The sequence below is a fragment of the Dicentrarchus labrax genome, unplaced genomic scaffold (assembly GCF_905237075.1).
Source record: "Dicentrarchus labrax unplaced genomic scaffold, dlabrax2021, whole genome shotgun sequence".
In the NCBI taxonomy this organism is placed as follows: domain Eukaryota; kingdom Metazoa; phylum Chordata; class Actinopteri; family Moronidae; genus Dicentrarchus; species Dicentrarchus labrax.
The window spans coordinates 18,673,723-18,701,372 of record NW_026136714.1 but is presented as its reverse complement, the minus strand read 5'-3'; the positions used below and the strand labels follow the sequence as shown (position 1 = coordinate 18,701,372).

At 39.8% G+C, this 27,650-nt stretch overlaps 3 protein-coding genes across 54 annotated transcripts in view; 2 read left to right on the top strand and 1 right to left on the bottom strand.

Moving 5' to 3' along the window:
• camk2b1 (calcium/calmodulin-dependent protein kinase (CaM kinase) II beta 1) overlaps positions 1–10,556 on the top strand; it is a 71,579-nt gene extending 61,023 nt beyond the window's left edge. For 26 of the 50 annotated variants that reach the window (XM_051423847.1, XM_051423836.1, XM_051423861.1 and 23 more), the window contains 7 exons: positions 202–291; positions 1,039–1,182; positions 2,176–2,346; positions 3,068–3,143; positions 3,238–3,332; positions 3,908–4,141; positions 5,331–10,556. In XM_051423847.1, the coding sequence (XP_051279807.1) occupies positions 202–291; positions 1,039–1,182; positions 2,176–2,346; positions 3,068–3,143; positions 3,238–3,332; positions 3,908–4,140 (809 nt within the window). In that variant the 3' untranslated portion in view covers position 4,141; positions 5,331–10,556. The remainder of the gene's footprint in view (positions 1–201; positions 292–1,038; positions 1,183–2,175; positions 2,347–3,067; positions 3,144–3,237; positions 3,333–3,907; positions 4,142–5,330) is intronic. The other 24 variants (XM_051423884.1, XM_051423886.1, XM_051423885.1 and 21 more) reach the window with 2 other exon arrangements.
• Positions 10,557–12,171: 1,615 nt separating this feature from the next.
• si:dkey-174n20.1 (uncharacterized protein LOC796174 homolog) lies at positions 12,172–14,647 on the bottom strand. The gene is made up of 4 exons (XM_051423906.1): positions 14,227–14,647; positions 13,810–14,052; positions 13,236–13,538; positions 12,172–12,653 (listed from the first exon to the last, which is right to left on the bottom strand). The coding sequence occupies exons 1-4, from the start codon at positions 14,345–14,347 to the stop codon at positions 12,394–12,396; spliced, it is 927 nt and encodes a 308-aa protein (XP_051279866.1). The 5' UTR covers positions 14,348–14,647; the 3' UTR covers positions 12,172–12,393.
• A 47-nt stretch (positions 14,648–14,694) lies between these two features.
• The window catches only part of susd2 (sushi domain containing 2), a 31,433-nt gene continuing 18,477 nt past the window's right edge, over positions 14,695–27,650 (top strand). For all 3 annotated transcript variants that reach the window (XM_051423828.1, XM_051423826.1, XM_051423827.1), the window contains exons 1-12: positions 14,695–14,981; positions 15,188–15,386; positions 16,332–16,480; positions 16,881–17,232; positions 18,002–18,203; positions 19,101–19,186; positions 19,284–19,552; positions 20,048–20,191; positions 20,860–21,012; positions 21,367–21,609; positions 22,622–22,900; positions 23,252–23,428. In XM_051423828.1, the coding sequence (XP_051279788.1) occupies positions 14,912–14,981; positions 15,188–15,386; positions 16,332–16,480; positions 16,881–17,232; positions 18,002–18,203; positions 19,101–19,186; positions 19,284–19,552; positions 20,048–20,191; positions 20,860–21,012; positions 21,367–21,609; positions 22,622–22,900; positions 23,252–23,428 (2,323 nt within the window). In that variant the 5' untranslated portion in view covers positions 14,695–14,911. The remainder of the gene's footprint in view (positions 14,982–15,187; positions 15,387–16,331; positions 16,481–16,880; positions 17,233–18,001; positions 18,204–19,100; positions 19,187–19,283; positions 19,553–20,047; positions 20,192–20,859; positions 21,013–21,366; positions 21,610–22,621; positions 22,901–23,251; positions 23,429–27,650) is intronic.

Genomic DNA, 27,650 nt, shown 5'->3' with positions numbered 1-27,650 from the left:
GCTGTAATAAAGGTTGACTGGGTTTATCATCTTGTACTTATCTGCCCCTACCGTCTCACTTTGCCCTCCCCATCATTCCTCTGTGTGACATTTCAGTTGTGTTTTTGCGTGCAATATGTGCAGCTGGTGGTCATCTCTCTCTACATGTTTGTTTTTGGTCTCATTCTGTGTGTGTGTGTTTGTTTGTGCACATGTTATCAGGAAAGAGCTTAGACAACAGCTCGCTTAAGGCGCAGTCCAGCACAAGCTCCCAGCCTGATAGCTCTCAGGGCTCCTCAGCTGCTGTGTACTGTAAGTCAGCATGGCCCGCCAAATGCAGACCATAACGCATCATCAGCATTCATTTGCTGTACTGGTAATTTAACTTGACTAAAACCTTCCTTGTGTGTATTGCATACAGCGACCCCCTGCATGTATTAAAAGCAAACATCTGCTGCTATTTAGCACCAATAAATCCCTAAAGTACCCTGACTTGCGCTGTGCTTCGTCGCTCCTTTTGAGTCTTCTTAGTTTGCACCATTCCTATGTCTTACTATCAGACAGTCCAAAGCATTTAATAACAACATAAATTCTCAGAAAAAATAAGCCCTTCTGAAAAACAGTGAGATACTTTGTAGTATTTCTAATCCTCTACCGTCCCATTCTACCCCCTGTGCTGCCCACGCCATGTGTGTTTACAATAACTCGTTGTCTCCTTCCCATGGACAAATGTGGAATAGCAACACAATACTGCTCCATGAGTATCCGTATCTTAACTGTGTTGTTCAGACATTTCTAAGCATGAATTTTGCTCTTTTATGTTCCCTTCACTGAGCTCTAATGATTCATCCAGTACCACGGTTTCACAGTAAATGAAACTGCATTGCTGTTTGTGTTTTATATATGTCACCTTTTTTCATGTTTGGCTGGGTGGTCTGCTTGTCTAAATGCACTCCTAGATGGACTTCATGTTCATCTGAATGGCCTCAGTGCCTTGGTCAACCATCCATTGAAGTACACTGTCTCTCATGTTCCTCCCTTCCTCCCTCCTGAACCCAGCTGCCACAAAGTTTGCTGACCTGCTGGGCTCAGTTCGTAGGGGCTCAGGGCCCACGTCTGACGGGGAAGGGAGATCCTGCACTCCACCTCCCGCTGTCCTCTCCGCCCCCTCCCCTCCACACACCCCTGTTGTCCCCATGCAGAGTAAGTAGAAAAGAGCAAGAACAGGGAGTGTACAGCAGACGACCACTGGAAAAGAAAAAGTGGCCATGAGACATGAACTGGCATCTCCTGTTCCTCTGTTCCCATGCCAAGATGATTCATGAAAAGATGGATTCTGATTGACTGACTCTTGTCATTTTTCATTTTGGGAAGGAATGAAAAGGAGTAAAACGACTTCATAGATCACTTTCTTATTTTAAAATGGCACTAAAGAAATATGAAAATGTTAAAACCACAACTGCAGATTTAAAAGAAATTGCTGTGACGACATTTTAAGTAAGAAAAAAAAACTATTAAAGGATAAATGTTCCCTTCCAAATCCAATGAAAAGAGCAAAGTCAACAATTAATTGATAATACGTATAACTGTATAGTCAAATGTTTGTTCTTTCCTATAGGCCTCAATTGTTGCAAAGTGTTAAAAACACAGCAATGATTGACATGCTCATTACAATGAACATGAGCACTGAAGTTTATTTTGAGTCATACAGCTGCTGTAAAATACTCAATGGCACACCAAATATGTATTATTCCACTGCTGAAAATAGTCCCAAACTATTCTAAACTAAACTCCCATTTGAGTAACGTTTGTTAAAACCCACAGTGCCAAGCTAAATTAGGAAATTACTGAGAGTTTTTTTTTTTAAATGAAACTATATATTTATTTACCCTTTTTATATAAGTGGATTGACTTTCGTACATTAAGCAGGATATAGTTCAAAGGCAGCAAAACTATGTTAATGTATAATCGATGAAACCATCTTTTATGAAAAGTTGTGATAATTAGAAATAGTGAGGACAAGTTCAATTCATGTTTATTGTGACTACAAATACACAAATTCCTAAAGGGATTTCCTTGTTACTTCATTCCTTTATTCTCTTTTTCTTTCCCTCCTCTTCTGTTTCTAATCTATTATTTTGCATTCCTCCACCTCCACCATCACCCACCCATCCATCTTACCTGAATGGCGGCCAGTGTCTCGGCTCACAGACCTGGTAAGCAGCGTACGCAGGGTGCCGGTAGCCCCAGCACCTGAGGTTGATGCTGCGCCGGCGCCTAGCGCCAGGCCCACCCCTTCACCTGCACACACCACCTCCCCACCTCCCCCTCACTCTTCATCCAGCCCTTCCCTGTCTTCCTCCCAGAGTGAGTACCGAGCATGACCCACCCCCACGCATGGTAGCCAATCACGGGGGTGAATCAAAGACATTTCAGGTTTTCAGTGCAGGCCTGTGTGTGTTCTGCTTTTGGTACATAGAGAAGGGTACATTGTGTTGTTAAACTGCTCTTTTGTCAGCTGAGTTAGAAATGAAACTTTCTGGATGGGTGTGCTTTGCCTCTGAGCCCTATTAACCCCCCCATGGTTAGTAGTGCTGGCTTCAGACAGATTTGTTGTTTTGTTGTTTTGGACTAGTTGTGATGTCTTGGAGTAAATAGGTGACGTTGCTTGTGGTGAAGGAGATGACTTGTGTGTGCTCATAGTACAGTGTAGTTGTTCAGGATCACATGATCAGAAAGGTCTCTATGTGTGTAGATGTCTGATTTTATCTCTTTGACATGTTCAGTGAAAGAAATGTATTACCAAACTAATTCAAATAATTAACTTGTTTAGGCTTCACAGATGTTTGTGAAGAAACTTCACTATAAAGCATATTTTTCCTGCTTCTTGTATGAACAACAAACAAAGTTTACTCTGACACATTTTCACGGTATTCTCAGTAAGTATGAATGTACATTGGGTTTCTAACTGGCTTTGCCTAAACATCTGTTTTGTTGCGTTAATACATTAAAATCACTTAAAAACTAACTGCTCTCCATCTGTTTTTGTTTACCCCTAATTAACTTCTGTTCTTACCGTCCACTGCAGCACGCAAACAAGAAATTATCAAGATCACTGAGCAGCTGATCGAGGCAATCAACAATGGAGACTTTGAGGCATACGCGTGAGTTTACATTTTTGTGTTTGGTTTGTGTTAAAATGTATAGTTTAAAGTTAATGTCTGGCTTCATTAACATGTGCTGCTCTTTCCTCTCCAGTAAGATCTGCGACCCTGGACTGACCTCGTTTGAACCGGAGGCGCTGGGCAACCTAGTAGAGGGGATGGATTTCCACAGATTCTACTTTGAAAACCGTAAGATAGATAGATTTGTTGTCATTTTTTGAAAAATCGCTTCTCATACTGTTGCAGTCTTGCTGGTTAATAATGGGAATTTGAAAATCTTTTTTATTTCTTGATCTGGTTTCTTTTTGTTGTATCTGTCTTTTTGTTTTAGAGTAAACATGCACGTCTCATTAGTCAGAACCCTAAAATGGGGCTCAAAAAGAGAATGTAGGCAGTCTTTACTCATTCAGCTGCTGTAGATCTCTCCATTTGCCCTATTGCTGGTTTCAGCTGTCAGAAATAGACCACATTCGGAAGCGTGAAATAAAAAATGGAAGTAGGGAAGTGTAACTAAAGCTCCATCCTGAAAAAAAAATCATATTCCACAGCAGCTCCCACATCCACTGAGCTTGAGATGATTAGTGCATTTGTCAAATTCGCATCCTTATTGGGTGTCAATGTGTGAAACTTCATAACACTTCTTGTAAATACAGTACATGCTTTAATTTACATGTCAACTATATGAAAGTAATACAATAGTAGTAATAATAGTAGAGGAGTAATCCTGTCATTATTGACTGACATTGTTCTTTCCTTTTTTTCAGTTTTGGCTAAGAACAGCAAGCCCATCCACACCACAATCCTGAACCCCCACGTCCACCTGATTGGCGAAGATGCTGCCTGCATCGCTTACATCCGCCTGACTCAGTATGTTGACGGCCAGGGTCGGCCGCGGTCCAGCCAGTCAGAGGAAACTCGCGTTTGGCATCGCAGAGACAGCAAGTGGCAGAACATCCACTTCCACTGCTCAGGCGCACCAGCTGCGCCACTCCAGTGAGGTATGGAACAGTGGGACAACTGGGAGGACACTGACAGCCGAAAGTGTTCCTCTCATAGCTTGTTTGTACTTTCATTAAACTGCTACGGCCAATATTCACTCTAAATAGTTTGTCAGATGATGCATTTATTTTATTTATAGTTTTATTCAGTCAATCTTTCCCGCACATAGATTTACTTGCACTGACTTAATGGTCAGTGACTCATTGTAGCATTTAGATAGAAAGTCAGGAAAAGAAAATCAGTTTTTCATCAGAAAACTTAGAAACTCCACTTCAAGTTGAGGTATTCCCATCCAATATATCATTCAGGTTACTTACATGAATTTCTTTATGGTCCATGTGTGACCAGCATTACAAACAAGATACATCAACAAAACCATCGAGCTGCAAAGACATAAAAACCAGCATCAGCATCATCCTACAAGTAGGCCTATATATTTTGCCTCTTTTTCCCCGTGTTGAGGAGAGTAATAGCAGTAATAGCTGTGTTTGTGTCTGTCTTGACTGAGGGAACTCTGAAGAGGGTCCCAGAGAGTAGTGATTCTGCTGACAAAGAGAGTGGGTGCAGTCAGACAGGATGGAGTTGCCCTCTTCACCACCCTGACTGTTATACTGAACAGACTGGCTGCTCTGCTGGACGTCTGCTTCAATTCACTCTATTAGCCAGTGCATTCTTAGGTTTGATATTTAGACTGCCATACCAACGAACGAGGGAAACTGATTCTTTGTAGGATTTGTAAAGGAAAGTCATCAGGGGCCTGTCAACATCAAAACTTCACTAGTATCAAAGAATTTAGACTTGAATAGTGCTTGTGAAAAGAGTTAAGAGTTACTTTTATAGCCACCTTTTTTGCTTTGGATGGGCTATAACTGCCCCATGTTGTGTTAAAGGAATAGAGAGTTACATGAGAAGATCGATATAACTCTGAAGCTGGAGCTAGGAGACCGTTATCTCAGACGGCTGTTTCCAGTCTTTTTGCTAAGCTAAGCTAAGCTAAATGCTGGCGGTAGCTTTATATTTACTGTGCAGACCTGAGAGTGAACTCAATCCTCTCCTCTAACATTCTGCAAGAAAGCAAATAAGCCTATTTTCCAAAATGTCAAACTATTCCATTAATTTTGAAGAGGCGGCTGCACTGATCTCAGTCACACTTTAATTTATTTGATGCTGTTTTGTTTTCCTTCTCAGGGTTGAATGCCATAGCTTTGTCAGCTTTTGTCAGGAGTGCTCTGCTGGAGAGAGAGGAAGAAGAGGAGGAGGAGGAGGAGGAGGAGGAGGGGATGAAAGAACAAGTCCAGTGTCACTTTGGGGACGGGGCTCCTCGCCCTTCAGCAGCAAACCCTCCCTCACTGGACGGCCGGCCTCAACCCCCAGCATGCATCTCTTCTTTTACTACTACTGCCCCGTGTCTGTCACCTGCCCCACAACATCTTCTGACATCCAACAGCTCAACATCCTTCACCCCCTCCGGCTTCCTCTTCTTCCCTTCCGGCACATTGGGTGATAGGAGGGGGAGGGGGTGTTTTCAGCACTCAGTGGGATTCCTTCTTCCCGTGGTCTCTTTCCCCCATCCCCGTCCCCCCGTCCCCCGTCCCCACAATTTTTGTGACACCAAACCTCTTGTCCTCCTGTGAATCCACACTTGTGTGACAAACACTGCACTGGAAATACAGTATGTAAAGTTTTAAGTAAAATCTATTATTATCATTACTATATTATTATGATGATTATTATTATTACACATTTGCAATTGTATATGTAATTTGTATAATTCGAAAATTCTTGATGCCAGTGGTTTCTAGAGTTGAAGGAAATCTTTTTTTTTTGTTTGTTTTTCTCTATCTTTTTAAGGAAGCATGTTTTTTTCCCCATATTAACAGTGGCTGTTTTTTATTGTGGCTATTAAGTGGAAAATGATATTGGCAGTTTTTGTAATTTGCTTCTTGTATGTTAGCTATAATACTGCGCCCAACTGGTTTTTGTTTGTTTGTTTTGGGTTATCTTCTTCTTTTTATTTTTTTGGAAGGGGTGTCTGATGGTGTTATGTGTTCATGTAAAGAATGAATCCTAATGTGTGTGTGACTGTGGTTATGTAATCCAGACACCTAGTGTGTGCTAGTCCAGACACAATGACTCTGTACAGTTGGAGGAACCTGTTGTTTTTCCCTTTGTTGCAATGTGAGCGGCCGGAGAAGCTAGGCTCAGTGTCTTCCTGCATCAAAACGTAAACATTTCAAACATACGAAACAAACAGCACGCAATAGGAGATTAATTGTGAATTTACTTTTCCATCTTCATGTTTAACGCTGTAATGGTAGCACCCTGAATGGTGATGTCTGAAATATGAAGACAGAGAAAAAAAACATGTTGCTTTTATCAGTTAGCGACAGTGTTCCCTATCTCATTACAATGAGAACATTTTCTTAATATAACAAGATACATGATGTTGGAGTGACAACATAACAATGTATTTTGTTATAAGAAGAAACTTATATATATAATACCACATCCCTTTTACCACATTAGATGTTGGTGTATTATATAAAGAAATTATTTGTATCTTCTCTGTAACATGAAAAAATGTTACAACATGAAAGATTTAGGGATGGGATATTTCTGAGCCAGAGTCTGCCTTGACTGACAGTTGTGTGTAGTAGTGTACATACACGCATATGATAGGAATCGTTTTTTAACATGGTGGGCTGTACAGAAGAAACAAGAAGTCTGATCTCTTAGAGGGGAGAGAGCATCATTTCTCTTAAATACGGAGCATGAAAGGCTGCATGGATATAAGTCCCAGTCCTTAAACTCGGGATTGTCTTTAGTTGTCGACTGGACGGATCTTTTGAATAACATTGTTTCGCTATATAACCAACCATTTTGAACAAACTCAAGGCCACCCTGTTGTAAAAATACTCAAATTACTATTATTATAAGGAATAGAATTCACCCCAGTCAATCAATCAATCAATCAATCAATCAATGTAACACTTGGTACATTACTAAACACATCAACATTGTGTATGTAGGCCTATTGTATCACGTATCGAAACAGTTAATTCAGTAAAACATCGAATCAGAACATCAAAAATATAATGTTATTTCTTGTTTTACTTGTGATTTAATGAGATAGGCTTCTTGTTATTATGCTATATTTTGTATGTCATAATAACAAATGAAATATGTCAAACTGTTACATCAAAGTATCTTGCTGTAATTGCAATATGTTTGGCTCGCAGTAGCAGTGACTTCCTAAAACCTCACTGTCCTTTGACACCACACCTCGTTCTTCTCGCACAGTAATGGTTCATATACATTTTCATACAAATCTCAGTGAGCGAGTAGTTCAGCTTTGACCACTGTTTCCGCAGGGAGACGTTTTTTTCCCCAGCTAGTGGTGCTAAAAAGGTGGTCGGGGAGAGATGCGCTGTTGGTGGCTCCTGATGTTGCTAGGCAACAGCCGAATACCCGCTTGAAGCTCAGTGCGCTCTTCCTAAAAGTTGTGATATTTTTAACTCGCTAAAATCTCTGTGCTGCCTGGAACACAACAGCAGCTCCTTTTTTCTTTTCAATCAAAATGAAGAAGCAAGAGCAGTGCACTATAGAAAGGCTGCCGGAGGCTGTGTGACCTTTCTCACTTCTAAAGCCGCAGTGCAGAAAGCTGGTGCCACTGCCTCTCTGTCCATACGAAGCATATGCATACAGAAAAGTAACATTTAGTCATATTAGTGATGAAGAAGGATATTCTTGCTTGAAGCCTCGACAAGTGTTTCCCGGCCGTACCGCGAGTTCATAAACGTCCGCACATATTGAGGTTTGCGTAGGGCTTCACTGTTCTGTGGTCTGGTTCCTCATTTCAGGGCAGTCCCTCGCCAAAGGGTGCAATATTTGTGTGTGTGTGTGTGTGTGTGTCTGCAAGCATGTACAGTACATCCATTGGTCTCAGTGTGTATTCTTAATAAGCCTGGGGGGTGTGTGTGTCGTGTGAGAGATGGAAGGAGAAGGCTTTATTTCGGAGGACACATCAGTCCCCTGCCTTCAGCCCAGGACTTTTTTTTTTCTTATGAGTTGCTCTGTTTTTGTTTTTTTTTTCTCATGTATTATGTTTTTTGTGTAATATTTGCTTTTTATGATATGAAGTGCTTGTGCCAGGTGGGGCAGGATAAATCCGATGGACTTTGCAGCACTGAAAACTGTTTTTGTAGGGGTTTGACTTGGAATCAGCTCCTCTGTACTTTGCTCGTCCACCATTGGCTGCCTTCACATTTGTCTCACCCCTATTGGTCAGACCAAGATATTAAGAGACCGGGCAGTCAGTTTGGTGAATAGTCCTCAGGTTTCTATTTATTTTGAATATTTATTTATTTATTTTAGTGGATATTTTTATTGTGCTTCTTTCTTTTCTTTTTTTGTTTTTGTTTTGTTTTCCTATTGTACAGCTCATGCACTTGTGCAAGTACTGTTCGTTGTTGTTCAAAGGGACACTGCTCCATGTAAAACATGACTGTTTTTAAAGGGATAGTACACCCAATTTGCATCCTGCATGTTTTTTTTTTTCTAACGACCAACATGGTGTGAATTACTTTTTTCTTCAGCATCTTTAGATTTAGGTTTGTGACATTGTTTTTGCAGTTTTATGGTGTCCATTTATTTTCCTTCCACGTAGGTCATTACCACTTTGCCAGAGTGGGACATCTATCACTTTAAAACTCATATAATACAGGATTGTATTTTGTGTGAACTATCCCTCCCTTTCAAATGAAGGTTTTTTTTTTTTAAAGGTGAACCACTGAGTCATTGTATCGTACTCATGTCTCATCCAGTAACAGTGTTAATGCCTAGTTGGCCCTGTTTAATACTAAAAGGTCAAAGGTTACCTGAAAGCGTTCATGCGTGATCGTGCTAACCAAACATGACCCCCACCCCCCTCTGAAAAAAGAAGAAAAAGCAGCATGTACAGTACAAAGGTGTTGTTCTTCTGTTCTTCTTAGTGTGTTTACTAGCCTTGAAAATCAATATAATAAGATTCACATATTTAAAATGAGGGAGTTCACAGTATTACACAACTGCAACAAACTAGCAGCGTAGCTGGCATTTTCTTTGCATGACAGTCAACGGGACACTTGTTTTTTTGGTGTTTTCCTTTTTATTTGAGTTCTCATTTTCTACTGAATGCTGGTATACTCGACCTTTCTCTGTCTATTTTCTCAGCTTTTTTAAGTGCATATAACTATTTTTGTCTCAAGATGATATAATGAAGATTATTATGATGATCAGAATGATGTTGTGGCACTATGAGGATGACTATGAGGATGTTGACAGTGATGATGATGATGATGATGATGTGCTGAAGATTATCTCGCATGCTTTTCTATGGGACTCTGTGTTGTCAGTGCAGAATGGCTGCCTTTTGTACGTAGCTGAGAGAATACGAGGAGCACTTGTTGACCATCAGCACCAAGAGTGTGCTTCATTTAGCCTGCTGCATGTCACTTTGAGGAACAGCACTTGAGTCTGACTAACAGATCATAGGCAGTTCAACGTGTTAATGAGCTCCAGCAGGGGGCGCAGCCACACAAAGTAAAGCACAAACACACAGATGGATGGCAGATTGATGCTTCTAATGTAGTTGCACAATACGTTTTTTAGTGTCAAATCTAACAGACAATCCAGTCAGAGACAACAGCAGTTAGAATAAGAAAAAGCTTCCATTATTACTGTTGATCAGGGCTGCACATTTATGACTAAAATGACCATCCTGATTACACTTTGACATCATGATGTTGATGCATGATTGTTTTCCTCAGTGATGTTGGGGAACAAAATCATTCTCCTTTATTAATCTTGTATTTGAAACTGTTTCCAGACACTTTTTACATTCTTTACTAAATAAAATGTAACAATACCACTGATAAATCATGATTTTATATGACTGATCAAAGCTGAAATCAAGATAGAAAACGATTAATTGTGCAGCCCTACATATAAACTACAATAACTGTCCTTCTAGTTACTTGAGGTCAGTGCGAGCTCTGCTGCCTTCCTGTCAGCTATTTAGTCAGATGAAGCATTACTGAGATAAACTAGAGCCAGTGTGTTCACTCTGAACCTCTGCCAGTGCACTGCAAGTTGTACTGACAACACTGAGTTGGCTTCTCTTCATAGGGTGTCTTTCACTCTTTCTCCCATTCCCTCTGTTTCCAAACTTATTCAATCATTTCTCTGCAGTTGGCTCTTTCTAGTTTCCCTTTGTCTCTTTCTGTCAGTTTGGGTTTCTTCTGTATATTAATATTAATCCTCTAGTTCTCTGATTCTTCGGATTATTGCTCTGTTCTCTTACGTGCTACACATGTTTCTATAACTTCAAGAAAATGTGTTAAGGTGTTATCAATAAAATGATCATTTAAATAGAAATATGAATCGGTTTCTGTTTCTGCAAATAAAATTGCATCTTTGATTTTTTCATTATTTATTATTGATTTATTATTTATTTAACTTGGGAAATAACATACAAGTTGAATCCACTCATCCAGTGTAAATCCGGAAGTTCAACCAACACACAGGAACAAACAGCAGCTCTGCTTTAATAAATGTTCGAGAATAATGAAAGAATTCTGCTATACTATCATAAACACAAAGATTGATGTTAGAGATCAAGATTAAGGTGACCGCCAACAGCAACCTTTGCAGTCAACATTTTAATACATGTTATTGGGAGTGACACTTCCTTCTGACATTAACAATGTGAATGAAGTTGTTTAATCAACTGCCACCTATACTTACTAATATATATTGGTGACAATTTGAACAATAATATTATTTTCTGATATTTTATTGGCAAAATAATTACAGATTAATTGATAATAGAAACAGTCTTTAGTTGAATCTTTAATCCAAATTACCTTAAAGTGAATAATGAATCTATGCCATTTTAACTCTAATTTGGATCAAACCTTGAGAAATACAAGCTGTGTCTAATATTATCAAACAATTTCTGCAGAATTTTCTACAGTCAAAGAAACACAAATAGCAGTTTTAGCATTAACAGCTGCTCCAACACAGAAATATGGGAAGAGTTTCTCAGTGAAATTGTCTCTGTGAGTGAAGATGTGAGTCATGAGTTCAGGGTCGTAGAAGGACACCTCTCCTCTGTCATAGTCCAGCTGGACTCTGATCTTCTGGAGACTCTTCTTCACTGTGACAGTCTTACCAAGACCATCAGTGTATTTTCCACTGCGATGCAATAAACAGCAGATTCCAGATATTGGTGAAGCATTTCTGTCCCCCTTCCTATCAACGGACTCTTTAGCCAAACCTATATTCCAGTCAGGATGATCTCCCACCTCCACCTCCCAGGTGTGTTTCCCTGAGCTGAAACCCTCAGAGCCCAGAACAGTGCGATAATTTGTGTTTCTCTCTGGATTGTCAGGAAGCTGTTGCTCTGTGTCTCCACATCTCACACTGGTCAGATCACCAGACAGATAGAGACGAGGGTGTGCAGTGTTTGGGTCCAGAATGACAGGACTGAAGTGGACCTTGTCCTTTATCTTCTCCCAGACTCTGAAGGACAGGTTGCCCAGGTGTTTGGCCACATCTATCAGCGCTCCTGAGACCAGCTGTGGGTCTGACAGTGAGCACTGGACTCTGGCTCTGGTCTGAGTGGGTTTATAACTGCTGAGGAATGGCACGTTGTGTTTCTGCAGCTCTTCTTCAACAGCAGAGATACTGTCTGACAGAGAGGAGATCTGCTCCTCAATCCTCTTCATCTCTCTGCTGACAGTCTTCCTCTTCTGCTCCTCTTCCTCCCTCAGAGCTGCCAGGACTCCCCTTCCTCTTTCAGGAACTATATAAATAAATAACTGACAGCTGACATGACACCATCTTACCAGCAGATGGGGCCATCTGCTGGTAAGATGGTGGTTTAGAATTGTTCATATAAAAATTATTTACCAAGACAATTAATTTGTTAAGCAACCCAACTGTTTTTCATTACATGGCAATTTCTTTAAATGACAATGTACTCTCCAAAGACAGTGAAAAACTTTAAAGTCTTTATTTATACATATAAAAATGATAACCCACAAAAAGAAGTTTGAATGAATAACAAAAACATGTCAAGCACATAAAAGAACAAGAAATCTTTTCAACTGAACTGTACACAACGAGGTTGATGAAAAACATAAATATGAATTACACAATCATAAATAACTTTTAAATAAAAATAAAGAACCCATTTCTCCAGGTTCCACCATCAGGCCAGTTTCACCAGTCTCTCACTGGCCTCCCACAGTTTTTTTGCCACACCGGCGTCTCTTGCGAAAGGACGCAGAGTAGCTGGTCGGCAGTCGACGAAGTAACCCCCGCTGTGTCTGGCAGCTTCATCTGACACAGCACAGTAGATGACAGTCTGAGCTCCGATCTCACACGACACGAAAAACATCCACATGACCACCTTCATCAGCATTCGGAACAGGATGGAGTAGTGGCACGTCCAACCACTTTGGACAAAACCTGCAGCAGCATAAGGAGGCAGGGGTAAATATAAATAGTGTCAGGAATATATACGCTGTATGTTAGGAGTGGACAAACATTTTTTTTTAGATAAAATAACCAGATATGAATGTCTGTTTTTGGTTATTCCAGTGAATCAAATATTGAAAAGCACTGTATAATGTTCACACCAAACGCCTGTAAATAAATCCAATATTGTCATAAAGAAACCCTGCCCATTGAATTTTAATATTGACTGCCATGATCTAATACAAACACCATAAAGAGACACCTCAGTGTAAACAGTACAGAAAAATGTCTGTTTCACACTATATATAGCCCAGCCCTAATGATTTCATTTCAAATAAAAATACATTGCTTGTAGATCAATATATTTACAATAAATACAATATACAGAACTTGTCTAAAAATGTACAAAGCACACTGAAAACAAGAAGTAGGCTCGTAACTAATGATTACTGAGGACCTCTTCTATTCCTGTGATACACTTTAAACCTTCAGGACTAACTGCAGGAAGTGGAATTGAATTTTAATTTGAATTTTCTTTCAATAACATTTGACATTTGGGGAAGAAACTCTTACCAGGGTGCACAGCATAAGAGGTCACTCCTTTCCCTTCGGTGATGCGGGCCAGTTCCTGACTGAAGTAGATGTTGGCCAGCTTGCTGCGGCAGTAGGTGAAGAAGGGCAGCAGGTTGTAGTTGAGGTCCTGGAAGTCCAGTTTTTGGTATTTGTAGATCGAGCATGTGATGGTGACCACCCGGCTGGGGGCACACTCCTTCAGGCGTGGCAGTAGCAGATTGGTAAGGAGGAAGTGACCCAGGTGGTTGACACCGAAACACATGCTGAAGCCGTCGTCTGTCCAGTCGAGGATGCTGGGCATGCCTGCAGGAGCACCACAGGGTGAAGAAAAAGGTCAAAACAATGAGGTGGCAAAAGGACAAACATCTGGGTTTTATCTGATGTTGATGCTTTTACTGCAGATTTTTCTAAAAGGGAACACATCTTAATCCATTTGTTTTGGTTTCCTGCTATTATCACTAAACACTCTAACATCTGGCCAAATAAACTTCTGGGTTATCTATTGGAAGGGAAACATTTCCTCTTCTTTCTTTCTTTGGTGATCTTTTGGTCTCCATGTGGTTGACACCCTCACCTGCATTATTGATCAGGATGTCCAGCCTCTTCTCTCTCTGGAGGAAGCTCTTACAGAACTCCCTCACAGAGCGCAGGTTGGCCAGATCCAGCTCCATGGGAAGGACGTTGAGGCTGTGACTCTTGAACTTGATCTCCCTCACAGCCTTCTCAGCTTTGTCCATGTCTCTGCAAGCAATGATGACGCGGCCCCCTCTCATTGCCATGGCAACAGCTGTGTCTTTGCCAATGCCAGAGTTCCCACCTGCCAACAACAACAACAACAACAAATTATGTAAGTTCATGTGTTAGTGAGACTTGAAGAGGACAGCAGTAATACTGTCTGCAATAATCCAACTGTACTGTAATATCAGGCAACGGGCAAAGGTGTATGGAGCAAATGTCAGCTTTCAATGCACACTGATCTTTATACATTTACCTGTAATAAGAACTGTTTTGCCATCAAGTCTTTTCAGGTCGGTGCAATACCTCCTTTTTTTCATCCATTTCAAAATGAAAAAAGAAACTAAAGACGCGATGATTGTATAAAGAAAATACATGTTTCTACTATTGCTACCGTGAGAGCTGATCTCTTTTAACACAAGCAGCTGCTGATGCTGCTGTCTATGTGAGCCTGGAGCTAACGTCAGCTAGCTTGTTAGCTTGCTATTTAACTAAACAACTAAGTCTAAAACGTCATTTTTTCCCTACTATTCCTCCATTCTGGTTCTTGTCGCGGTTAACGTGGCGGAGATGATCCAGGGCGAATTAAACACAACAGAAGAGGGTTGTTTTGTTCATTTGACAATCCTCTCCAATTCATTCTCAATCACTTCACAGGTAGAGCGAGTCACATGATGTGCACATGCGCCAAATGCTCAAATACCGCAACGTCTCGCGAGAACAACATTATAAACATGACAGTGTGGGCATTGTGAAACAGATATCTTGTGAGTTACGGTTCTTTAATTTTTAAAAAATCTGTTAATTAATAACTTTAAAACTGCCATCGGAGTATCGCCTAGTTAGCTATAACCTATGTATGTTTCCGGTTTACCTCTGACACACTGCGCGACTCAGTGCCACAGTTTGGTTGTTGTGTTATTTTGTTCTGTAAGATAAACATGAGAGCACACTTGAGAGAAACCATTTTCCTCTGTGGAATCTTTCTTATTTGCTCATGTCAAACAGCTGGTAAGTATAACTTTCAGAAGTATTTTAGGGACTTATATGAATTTATATTTATATTTTTGCACGAAGTAAACTTTCTGAATCCTTATAACTTGTCTGGAATATGTATTGTTGCATACAGCAAACCAAATGAAGCCATTTGTTATGCAGGTTAAACTCTAATAGACGTCAGTGCAAATATTTGAAATGTTTTTCTGTTTTTTTTTAAGCTCAAACATGCAGGGGGAAGTGTGGAGACATATTGGAGGAATGCTCCTGCCATACAACCTGTGTCTCTTTGCTGAACTGCTGTTCAGACTACAACCAGTCCTGTTTCCAGGTGATGCCTCACTCCAGCTCCATGCTGGGTGGGAGAGCTCTCAGGATCCTCAGTTTGGTTCTTCATCCTGGGGGCCGCTTTCTCTGCAGGTTTGTGTTTATGAGCATGTGGCCTTTGAAGCACATCATGATGTAAATCTTGCATACACTCATTGTGGGATTATTTCCATTACACGTCAAAAACATAAACAGTATATGCAATTCTTGAATTTCCCTCAGGATAAATAAAGTATCTATCTGTCAATTCACATGTTGTGCTTTTCCTGTAGATCTTCATTTGGGATAGCCCAAATTTGCTATACATGTACTTAAGTACTGATAACATTTGTGTCCAAATTCTAATCTTTTTTGTTTTTTCATCTTCAGAAAAGGCAACAGTAATCTTAAGGTTCAAAAAAAGTTTTGCGTACTGAAAAGATGACAGAAGTTTTGTAATATCTGGAATATTACATTTTTTTCCAAATCATCAAAATCACGCTTAAAGCAAAAAGAGGTTTAATCTCTTGCAGAACATTTTCAAACACTTTGTAACACGAAACAAACACTCTTAGATATGAAGCACAAAACATGTCAATAGACTCTCTTTCAGTAAGGAAGTGTTCAAATGGTGCCTGACATGATATAATGCTGCTAATGGATGCTCTATGTCTTAATACTTTTCCTGTATTTAAAGCAAATGGAAACATGCTGTCTATATAAAGAAAAGGTTGTTGCTGCCTTTGAAATTACATAATGCATTCTCTGTAGTTGGAGTATCAATATCATTTCAATATGTACTTTAAATCTTAATTTCCATTGTCTCAGGATATGTTTCAGTGATCAACTCTCCTTTAAAGCTGCGATCTTCAACCTGTGTCAGACTTATTCCCAGATTGCTCTTAAATACAGTGTTGCATTAAAGAACCTAAAATTGTTATTCTACTGACCATATGTGTGTGAGTGCAGTTACAGAAGAAAAATCGTATTAAGAACAAAGTCGTAATGTTGTGTAGCTAGCCAAAAAACAAAAATCATGTTCGTCTGTTTCTGTTGCAGGTTCAAAGGAGAGATTGAACGAGAAGGATTTATTGATGCTGAGGGCCAAGCCTACTGCGTCTCTCCTTTATTGTATGAGACGGGTTGGATACCATTTGCTGTCTCAACAGATGGGATACATTTTGACAGATCTGGAGAGTACTTGTCAGGTATGTTGCTGAAATATAAGAATATGTTTGTACTGCACTGATTTATGACCAGTGATCCAAAATAATTTTAATTAAATTTAAAGAATACCTTTTGTGACTTTGGCATTTCAGTTATAGCTTTTAGGATGCTGCTTTTAAAGGACCAGTGTGTAGGATTTACTCGTATCTAGCGATCAAGTTTCAGATTGCAACTAACTAGCTGCACTGGTGTCTGTATTTGACGGCCTGGGAATGAGAACGGGCTGTGAAGTGCGTAGGAGAAACTACGAAAGGCCCCATGTACAGCCTGTGTTTGGTTTTCAGTTTTGTCAGTTATTTTCTCTTTTTTTACTTTTGATCAGCAAAACTCTGGTTACACCTTACTGGTTACCTTAATATTTTCTGTTTTTCACTGCGTTAGTTCACCCCAGTAAAGCGGACCATGCTTTCAAAGTCACCCTGGTGAATGGAACACAGTGGCAGTATTACGGCACACCTAATGTGGCAGGACAACTTACGATGACATGGAACAGCTCTTTGATTGGAGCAGAGAAGGTCAACATAGAGCTGTGGGGTTACACAGAGTTTAGCGGGAGGATAGAGGCACAGAACAGATCTGCTCTGCAGGCCAAGCTGAGCTATCTGTACTCTCTCGGTAGGAATCTGTCCAACACTGGTGCCTTCAGCTTCATCCCAGAGCCCTCACATAACTACTCTGGCTGGGAGCTGGGGAATATCCGCATCACTGCCAGTTCTGAGTCAGATGGAGCAAGGTATCCATAATACATATACATAAAGCATTGTAGAAATATAACGTGGAAAGAAAACTTTTTTCCGGACATATTTGGCTGATAGCAGGAAAAACTACAGACTTATTGTAAGGCTGCTAAATTACAGTTACAGGCACACTCCAAAAAGCGCACATAAAATTACAGGAACAGTGTTTGCAGTTTCAGGGATTGCAGAACCAGTAGGGCCAGTAGGGCTGGAGTCCTACCTACTTTTTAACATCAAACATGTAGAAATAAATAAATAAAATTCAGCTTTAAGTATACTATCTATGTTAGCCACATATACCATATTCTGTGACCACAGCTTATTAGAAAGCAATACATTCTGCTATCCATCTATCTGTATGTGGAGTTTGACTGTCACATTGATTCCAGAGTTCAGTATTGACAGTATCGGTCACAGGCAGCTGAAACAATTCAGCGAATAAACATTTTGATGATTGACATAAAATAAATTGACATTTTTTTTTTTATATTTGATTAATAGCAAGCAGACAGTGAAGACATGTTGCTTTTCACTGTGTTACATTTATGTACATTTAGGTTTTTTGGCTTTGTTTTTTTTTACTGTTCATCGAACAAAAACAAATAAAATCGGGTTCTGGGAAATTTAGGTAAAATAGTAATATTTTTTGATTGAACAAAATATCACATACTTAATTTAAGCCCTAGCTTGAACTTGGAAGTTTATATTTCAGGAAAAATCTCTGTTTCAAAATAACTGCGAGTGACTGTGATTGTTTACACACAGGGATGTACAGGCGCTGTGGAGCGGAGGTCATGTCTTAGCCTGGCACCTGGAGCGGGCTTTCAGAGATGACTCTGCTGTCTGGGCTGAGAAAAAGTGTCAGCAGTGGGACGAACTGGAGAAGAAGCTGCCTAAGTTCCTGGATGAGCTCATTAACTGTCCATGCACTCTGGCACAGGCCCGAGCAGACACCGGCAGGTTTCATGTGAGTGCTCTTCAATGGATATGGTATTATTCATATTTTTTTGTTTTTGAGTTGAATAAGTAGTCATATTAGTAGCTATAGTAGCAGTAATTTCAGTATCAATATTACTATAATTAGTGTATGTAATGAGAGAAAAATGTTTTTCCTTAGAGAAAGTATAGCACTGTCTGAACAAGTAATTGGTTGATGTTTGAATGTTTAAAGTAAGATGTCAACCTCTGGCTTTATCTGAATTTAATATTTGATTTAATAGAGATGTACTCTAGCAGTTCAATAAATATCCTGATGATGGTAGAGAAACATCTGGGGTGGTAACATTTGCAAATGGTGAGAGTGACCTTCTCTCCATAAAATGAGACAATAGCAATTACGCGAGCCCTTTGCTGGAGCAAAAATATGGAAGCAGTATAAGGATGCAAGAAAATTCTCTAGACTGTTTATTTAAAGCCATATTATAATAAAATATATAAGTATAATATTAGACCAAAAGTTGTATTGTGAAGCTTATGCATTGCATATGCATTTCTGTTAAAGATTGTGTTAAATTTTTGGGTCTGATAACATTTAAAACTCCTCCCCCAAAGCAGTCCTTGGATAACAAACAAGGATGTTGAAATATACTAATAACCAGATAATTCAGAGCGAGAATGATGTTTACAAGGTCACATTCGGATGGGAAATGTTGCAAGTAAATCCCAAAATGACACATAATTATACTAAATAATACACATTGTGACCAGGGTTTCAGGATGTAAACAAAAGCATTGCAGTGACTCAGCTGCACTTTACAAATGATTGGAGTTCTGTCTAAGTCAACAGGATTGCCACTGATCAACAAGAATGTACGTGTTTTTTTTTCTTTTATTGAGACTGATTTTATTCCCTGTGTTATTTCAGACTGACTATAGTTGTGACATCGAGAAGGGCAGTGTGTGCACTTATCACCCAGGTAGTGTCCACTGCGTCAGAGCAATTCAGGCCAGGTAGGAGTGACACGGGGACAGAAGTTTTTACCTTCTTAAAGGTAAAAATAGAAGCATTTTGTCCCTTTCAGACTTGACTTTATTTTCATATTTCCAGTCCTACTCATGGTTCAGGGCAGCAGTGCTGCTATGACAGCACAGGCACTCTGGTGCTGACGGGAGACTCGATCAGTGGCAGCACCCCAGAGAGGGCTCACGACTGGGGCTCACCTCCATACATGGAGCCGCCACGGGTGCCTGGATACTCCCACTGGCTTTACGATGTCATTAGTTTCTACTATTGCTGCCTGTGGTCAAACCACTGCCACATCTACTTCAGCCATCGCCCTTCTAGTGAGTGTCGCAACTACCGGCCCCCAAGAGCTGGTGAGACCATTCATACTGCTTATAACTAATAATGAAGCACAGAGACAGACAGATTTCATGCTTATTAGTTGCTCAGGTATTTTTAGTCAACATTAACATCTGAAAATGAAACAAATGGAAAGTTGTTCCACTTATATGGAAGAAGGTATGAAATTGTGTTATTATTTTATGCATGTGCAGTGCCTATTTATAGTTGATTGTAGAGTCTAGAGTGTGTGTTTATGTATGTATTTGTTAATCTATATTTAAGTGCCTCTACTCGACTCTGCAAATGGACATTAGAATAGCAGGTAATAACCAGCTCGGTTTGCAAGGGAGATAAATGAATTACAGACTTGGCTGAGACTTAAGATGTGGAAATATATTAGATCATACAGTTGACTGCGTGCTCTTCAGAGGCTGTAAACACGTATTAGAGAACCAGTGTTTAGCTGAATGAGAGATCCATAGCTTGCTGTTCGAAATAAAAATGTCTCTGCCAAAATGTGTATATAGGTGTTGTCCTTGGGGATCCGCATTTCATAACGTTCAACGGCCTCAACTACACTTTCAATGGCAAAGGAGAGTTCTACCTTGTGTCCTCGCCAGACAAAGAGCTGAGTGTTCAGGCCAGAACAGAACAGGTGAAACTTAAGAACGGTGAGTCCACATTTGATGTGAAAGCCCTGTCTGTGTCCCCTCTTTCATCCCTATGCTACTACTGGGTCTCTCACTTTGTTTGGATAAAACTTATTTCTGGATTTCTTCTGAGAGACCTGTTTTATGGTTCGATTTGTGTTTTTCTTTCTTTTTTTTAAAATTTGTTATCAGCCACAAGATTGATTCCCTGCCTCAAGAGTTTGCTCAGACATATTGACTTTGGTATTTTTGCTGAATTATTTGTTTGTCTTTTTTAGCTTGCATTCCTCTCTCAAGCAGTGTTTAAGGCTTCCTCTTATCTTTTACACAGTTCTGAGAACGAAGTGATGTCAGGTCAGGTCCTTTTGTGAGTGAAACATGTTGGCGTTGTAAAATTACAGCCTATTTCCTGACTTCCCTCTTGTTTTCGCTCAGTATCTCTGGGGGTCAGATGTGGTGAAGAAGAACAGATGTTAGCCTCATTGTTTTGATTTTCACTACAGCCATGGGCCAAGTGACTGTAGATGGCCAGATGTCATTAATATTCTCCTCATTAGATCAGTGAAGCCTGAAACATCTGGAGTATTTGATATTACCGAGACTTCAGCAGCAGTGAAACCATTCCTGACTACAGAGTGCCAACTACATAGTGCATCTATAACAATCTGATGTGTATATTGACCACCAAGGTACCTTGGCCAAAGCCACATGGCTGTCATCAGTGGCGATGAAGGAGAATGCCTCTGATGTCATCGAGGTACGTCTAGCAGAGGGCCACCTTCAGGTGCTAAGGAACCAGAAGGTGCTTCCTTTCACTGAGCAAAGATCGATGGACCTACACGGTGAGATTATGTAGACACTCTTGACCAGCTGCATACTAGATATTGTTAACTTTGGCAGAATAAGATGGCTGTTTTGACAATTTATCATGAAATATTGTAATCTGACATAGTAACACCACATCACATCCTCTATACTTTTCTTTTTTATGTTAGGTAAAGGTTGGGGAGGAAAAGCTTTTACTTTGTTATTTATCCAGTTTTGATTCATAATTTTTTGTGAGCCTGAACTGTATTTACATGCCCTGTAGTGCCCGATTTCTCTCTTATACCATTGTGTATTGTAAAAGTTGTTTTTAAGATTTTTACCATGTTTTATTTTGTATTAAAAATACAAACACAATCTCTCTTTTGTAGGAGTATTTGTGTTCTGTCCCAGTCCTCACAATGTGACCGTAAGCTTCTGCTCTGGTGCCAGTGTGGAGGTTCGTGTGCATGAGGGAACAATGGCAGTGACCGTGCTACTTCCAACAGAGTTCAACCATAGTCAGGGTCTCCTCAGCTGGATGAACTCATCAGATGCCCTGTTGACCCAAGTTGGCGAGGTCATCTCTTCAGCCGACGCCACGCCAGAGGAAATCTTTACCTTTGGAGCCAGCTGTGAGTGTGAACTGACTTGTGTTTGTGAAACAAGCAAACATCTATCAAACCCTGATCAATGCTGAAATAATCAGTTCTCACTTTAAAGTAGTGCAAAAATTGAAGTCTGTTGGATTTTGTTTAGAGAGCTATGTTGCATGTTAAGAAAGGTGAGAGCAGATTATGTAATTTGCTAATAATAACCCATAATTGAACCATATTGGGCTAAAACTCTGAAATGACAGTCAAGTCATTTTTGACAAAGAGTGCACAGGAAGAACACAAGGCACATGTTTAGAGTTAGCGCAGCTTTAATAGATTACAGCGAGATATCAGGGGGAGACCACATCTCTGGAACACAGTTGGGGCCAGACCACATACGTACATGATAATCACATCTCAGCTGTAATTACAGTATATATCGCTCAAAACCGGTGAGCTTTTCATGGGCTTGACCTTTTGACTGAAATTTTGCCTCAGTGTAAGTGCAGCAGAAACCCAGTTTAAACTTATGGGAACAAATAGATTTATTTGTGCAAATACAGTTACACTTTTGTATGCATCAAATTCTGCACCAGAAGAAAACCACGGCAGCATGTTGTGTGTGTCCTGCACTGACCTCTTAGAGTTATGTTCTAATCTCCAAATTATAGCGTGTCTTCTATTTTCTTATTTTTAATTCCATGTTTTAGTAAAAAGGTAGCTTGAGCCAAGCAGTCTGATGGGTCAAACGTGCTGCTCTGGCAATAACTCCTCCTAATTACCCATTCTGATACATACATTTAACGTTTTCCTACATGTGCTTTGCTTGTACTATTGGGTAGAACTTGGAAGACTTAATGCAGTCACTCACTATCACACATGTGACAACCAACCCCAAAGAAGGTGACAAGCTTCCCCAACTGGTGTTATTTTCTAGCGACTAAGCCACCAAGTACATGTTGTAGCCCACTGACATTCTTTTTAGTTGGCTTTAAGACCACCACCAGCACATCTAAACTGATGTTTTGATCTTTTTTATTTTTGTCCACAGGGAACATTTCAAAGAACTCTTCCCTTTTCACATACGACTCGAAGTACCTTTTGGATGCCTACTATGTCCCACCAAGCCACGATCCTGCTTTTGTTCCTGTTTTTTCTTTGCCTGAGGGACCTGATGACCCTCTGGTGGCAGACATGTTGAAGATGTGCTTTGGAGAAGGAGCAAGGTTCTGTAAATATGATACACTGACCACTCGGAGCCTCACAGTGGGAAACGCAACACTCAGGGCCTACCAGAGTTATCAGGCTCAAATGGTAGCACTGGAGCCAGGTACCACATGAAACAAGATTGATCTCTGTCCATTCATTCATTGTCTTTTATACTCATAAGCAAAAACATGGTGACATATGTATTATGTTTGCGTTAATGCCAGAGGGAAATTGTTTCATACATGTTTATTACTGCTTATTTTATATTCAAATAAATAATGTCTAGTTAGGAATTCATCCATCCTGCACAGTAATATAATTAGAAAGATTAGTGAAGAGAAAGCATTGGTTTTGAAAGTCATCTATGTTTATACATCTGCCTGTTTTACAACATTTGACTGTGGCTAGTTAAGGCTAGTCATGATCATAAAACACAATGGTTTTAATATTAATTTACTTACTGTTTCTTTAGTGGTGTCTTGTGGCTGGCTTTCCACACCCAGGAATGGGAAGAAGAACGGTACATGTTACCTAGAAGGGAGCACTCTGAGCTTCACCTGCAATGAAGGCTACATACTGTATGGTTCAACAGAACGCATTTGTCTGAATGATAGGACCTGGACCGGAAAGCAACCCTACTGCATAACAGGTTGGTTCTTTTTATGAAACAAAACCAACAACTGGTTGTGTTGAGTAAAATAAACTGTAATGTGTGTGTGTGTGAGAAAAGCTGATTTGAACTTCAGAGTCTTGGGAGTCAGCTACAGGATTGCATTCATGAGCTGAGTACCTATTAACAGTATTAACAAATATCTAACATTACAAATTCCTAAACACAAACAGGAAAAACAGTCCCCTCTGGCAGCAGCATTACCACATGACAATGATGATATCAAAAATAATGATAATTATTATTTATCTCAGGCATGTTACTGTCTGCAAGTTGAGTTTCATACTACACTGCATAGAAAACCAATGGCTGCACAGAGGATGAAAAGTCTAACGTGTAATAACCATTACAAGAATAATATAATTTAAATTGGTTCAAAACATGTTTAACCATTCGTTTTTCATTGGCTGTTTCTATCATCCTTATCAGTGCATGATTAGTATTTGTTATTCTTTTACTTTAATTAATTGTGAAACAGCTTGCAAATATTGCTTTAGAGAGGCACTACATAAATAAAATCACATAGTTACAAACTAACTCCTCACATGTTTTATATTCACTGTGATTGGCAGCGTCCTCTAATGAAAACTTAGAGAAACTTTGGGAATCTTCTTCTCATCCATTCTCTTTGAAAGCAAAGATTCAATAGACTCAGCTCTCCGTTGCTCATAAGGACCATTAGCTACAAAGCTATAAATGTCTGATCCTGGATTGTCTTGGCTCTCTGTTTGTAAATCGGAAACACATGGGTCTCTCTAATGGTTTCATTCATCATCCCAACCATGACCTCTTAAAAGTGTTGCTGTAGTCGTCAGCTGTCTCCATCAGGTGGCAGTATTTCCCACTAAATTCCTAGTGTCAGGTCAATGCCTCCTTTTGTACTATTGTGTAAAGCAGGCCAGGTTTTAGAAAACCTTGAAAGATAACTGGGAACAACACAGTAGGTATTCATTCACACTGCAGTGACAGCAAGGTTGGGGGAAATTAGATATTTTATCATCACTTGGAGGAGAATAAAAGCAAAGGTTTCAAGAATTCCAAGGGTTTTTGCTACATCAACCTATTGGCTAAGTGAAGTGAGTGGAAGCAGAGAAACAAAGCCACTTAACTTGTGATCACCTCCACTTTCATTCCTGCATGGCTTCACCCCAGTCGCCCATCCTTTCCTTGTTAGAGCTGCAAACAGAGACTTCCTCTTGATAGTAATCAGACGACTTCATATGTGAGATTTGGATGCAACTGGCTCGGTGACAGCTGGACACAATTGACACTGCGTCCTTCATTAGGCAAACATATTAGTTTCATAGCTTGGTTATGCAGTGCGGAACTGTTTAGAATTGTTTCTTATTAAGGTTCATTTGTTATACCATACCACCACTAATCGCTGCAGCAACCAATCAGGCAGACCTTTTGGAAAATATCTGTCAGTCTGTGAATGTGCAAGTGCGACTCCATGTTATATTAATTCACAGTCTCCACATCTGACTCAATGTGTTACATTAACAAACATAATGCACATTACTTGGTCAATATTTTGCAGCTCTTTCATCGTAAAATACACATATATTGTACATATTTTAAAATGTTATAATACTTTTATTGTCAATTTATCTATTTTAATTTTCTTTTACCATGTTAATTGTGATGCACCAAAATAGTACGGCAAATTCCTTTTTGTGTTAAAACCTACTTGGCACTGAACCTGATTCTGATTCTAGGTGTGTCTGTAGATAAATATAGTCTCACTGACACATACACACACACACACACATTCACGTGCATATATAGATGAACAAAATCTTACGGTGTGAAGTAGAGCTTCACTTGCACACATACATGTTGTACATACACACACACATACACAAAGCGGGGTCTTTTTAGCTATGTGAAAATGATCACACTTCAACACTCTCATTACACAAATCAGAGCTAACAACTGACAACATGACCTGAGGTGCTCAATGGCAGGTGTTGCGTGAACTGTTACCTACAGCATTTCAAATGTGACCTCTAGCCATGTTGTTTACATGGCTGACACTAAATACAGACTGAGCAGGAACCGCTCTGACGGATCTCTCCTCCTCCCCTTTATATGAATCATTGCAGAATGATGTGTAGGCTGAACTGCCAGAGAATTGCAGTCACAGTTAAGATGAAAACAGTGTGCAAACAACAAATGCCACTGCATCCAGTTTGACTTCTTTTGAGTCACTTTGAGGAGCCGCTGTTGAAATGCCGCCTGTCACCAGAAGTGACACTAAGTCCCTTCCATCAAAAGTGAATCTCTGTTTGAATGTCTCCCATCACTAAAAGCCTCACCCATTTCAGGTGGATTATAACCTGCTGCCGTACTTCAATGTGCTTTTTAACCGCTTTAGACTTTAGACAGGGGTGTGGTGTATTGTGATGATCAATGTTAATATCTTTGGCTGGAAAGATGGGAGTGTTGGAGAGGTGAGGGTGGGGTTTGGATAGAAAGCAATTGGAGGTTTTTCGGTCTCAGCACAAACAGGGCCATGGGTCACTTGAGAAGTATAAGGTTATAGAGTTTTCTTGCTTGGCTGCGCCTTGTCACGTTCTTCTGAAAAACAATAGCCCTGGTTGAGTGTCAGATGCATACCAATAACAGGCTCACCCCACCTTGATGGCATTATAATATTAATAGAGTTTCTTGCGCAGAGGAGAAGAAAGTGATTAAAGGAAAGGTGACAGCTGCCAGAGATGGATAGAGCGATTTTCACAGGAAAAAGTGACGTGGGTTGCAAGACAAAGCCTCACTCAATTTTCTGCCTGTGGCTCTCTTCTCAGATTCCCCTGAGATAGTGGTCGAGAGCCAGGAGGGAAAAAGAAGTTGTTGGTAAATGCAGGTTGCGTAAAGGAAGGAGTTATTGAAATGCCAACCACATGCTGCTTGAGACTTTTAAACTAGTTACTTTGCTCACACTCCACTGTCAGCTATTTCTGTCAGTGCACAAAAGTCTGGGAAGGTTCACTAAACAAGCTTTCTCACCTTTCTGTCGTTACCACTTTCTGTCGCTTTCCTAACTTCTTAATTCAGTCTTTCATTACCTTGCGTCTCATACTGACGTTATGGAAGTCCATCTGAAACTATTTCTGTGCTGTGGTGATGTCTTAATGTCTCTGAATGATAAGTCTTGATTTTTTTTAAGTTTTCATTGTGTTGTGTTGGGATCTTCATTTCAGATCCCCAAATCTCATCTATTGTTTTATGGCATTTTGTTTGCTTTGGAGTAAAAATCTGGAAGAGAAGGCTGTTTTTGCTCCGTATGAAGCTATGTTTATGATAATTAAAAAAAATACAATTAAAATTTAAATTCTTCTGACAGATTTATCCTTTTCATCATAGTTGAAGAGAAAAAATGCATGTAACAACATCCCTTTTCTAAAAGGACAAAGGGTTTTATTTGAAGGTTTGAGTGGATATATGTAGCTGCAATGTCCACTGAATGCAGCTGCCTTGTGTTCTGTCTGTGCTGTGACAGCTCACTGCTCATGCATGACGGGGTGGGATTGTCTTTTAGGGATATCACTTTGAAAGTTTGAAAAAAGTTTGAAAAAATCAGCAAAAGTACACAAAGTCTAGTGAGAAACATACTGCTTGAACATATGCTGCTTCTGAAACCTAATGATCATCAGACAGTTGACTAAGTCATCTTCGAGTCATTTCCAACATTATGGTTTAATAAGAAACAGCACCAAAACCATGACAGACAGTGGCTACTAATTATCTCAACAATGATCATTTTCTTACAGTGACTCTCTCTATGATATAAAGCAGTGATTCCCAACCAGCGATATGTGCACCCCAAGGGTTACTTGCAGTTAACAGAGGTATCTCAGCTGATTTGAAAAATTCAAAATTAGGATTTGGTAAAAACATAAATCGACAGGTCTGTGTTTAGAAGGAAAATAATCACATGAGTAGGATTGCACACTGGTGGTTTAGTATAATAATACCACAATAACTAATACATTAACAGCTAGGACAGGCCCACTGGACAGGACAGTGCCCTCCATGAGTCTGTAACACCTGAACGCCACGCAAGCATGTGTGGAAGCAAGTTGGCAAGCAATTTTGCATAAACTTCAGCGATTCCATGATGCTTGTATCTTTTTATGAAAAATATCTGTTATACTGTTACCCAGTATAAAATCATTTAAACATTTATAACATTCAAGG

What these genes read in the sequence shown, in the direction of transcription:
- si:dkey-174n20.1 (XM_051423906.1), bottom strand. Translation starts at nt 14,347, where the DNA reads ATGTATTTTCTTTATACAATCATCGCGTCTTTAGTTTCTTTTTTCATT. An exon ending in CAAAACAGTTCTTATTACAG is followed by an intron (nt 14,053 to 14,226) that starts GTAAATGTATAA and finishes TGTTGTTGGCAG; the next exon opens with GTGGGAACTCTGGCATTGGC. An exon ending in CATCCTGATCAATAATGCAG is followed by an intron (nt 13,539 to 13,809) that starts GTGAGGGTGTCA and finishes GTGCTCCTGCAG; the next exon opens with GCATGCCCAGCATCCTCGAC.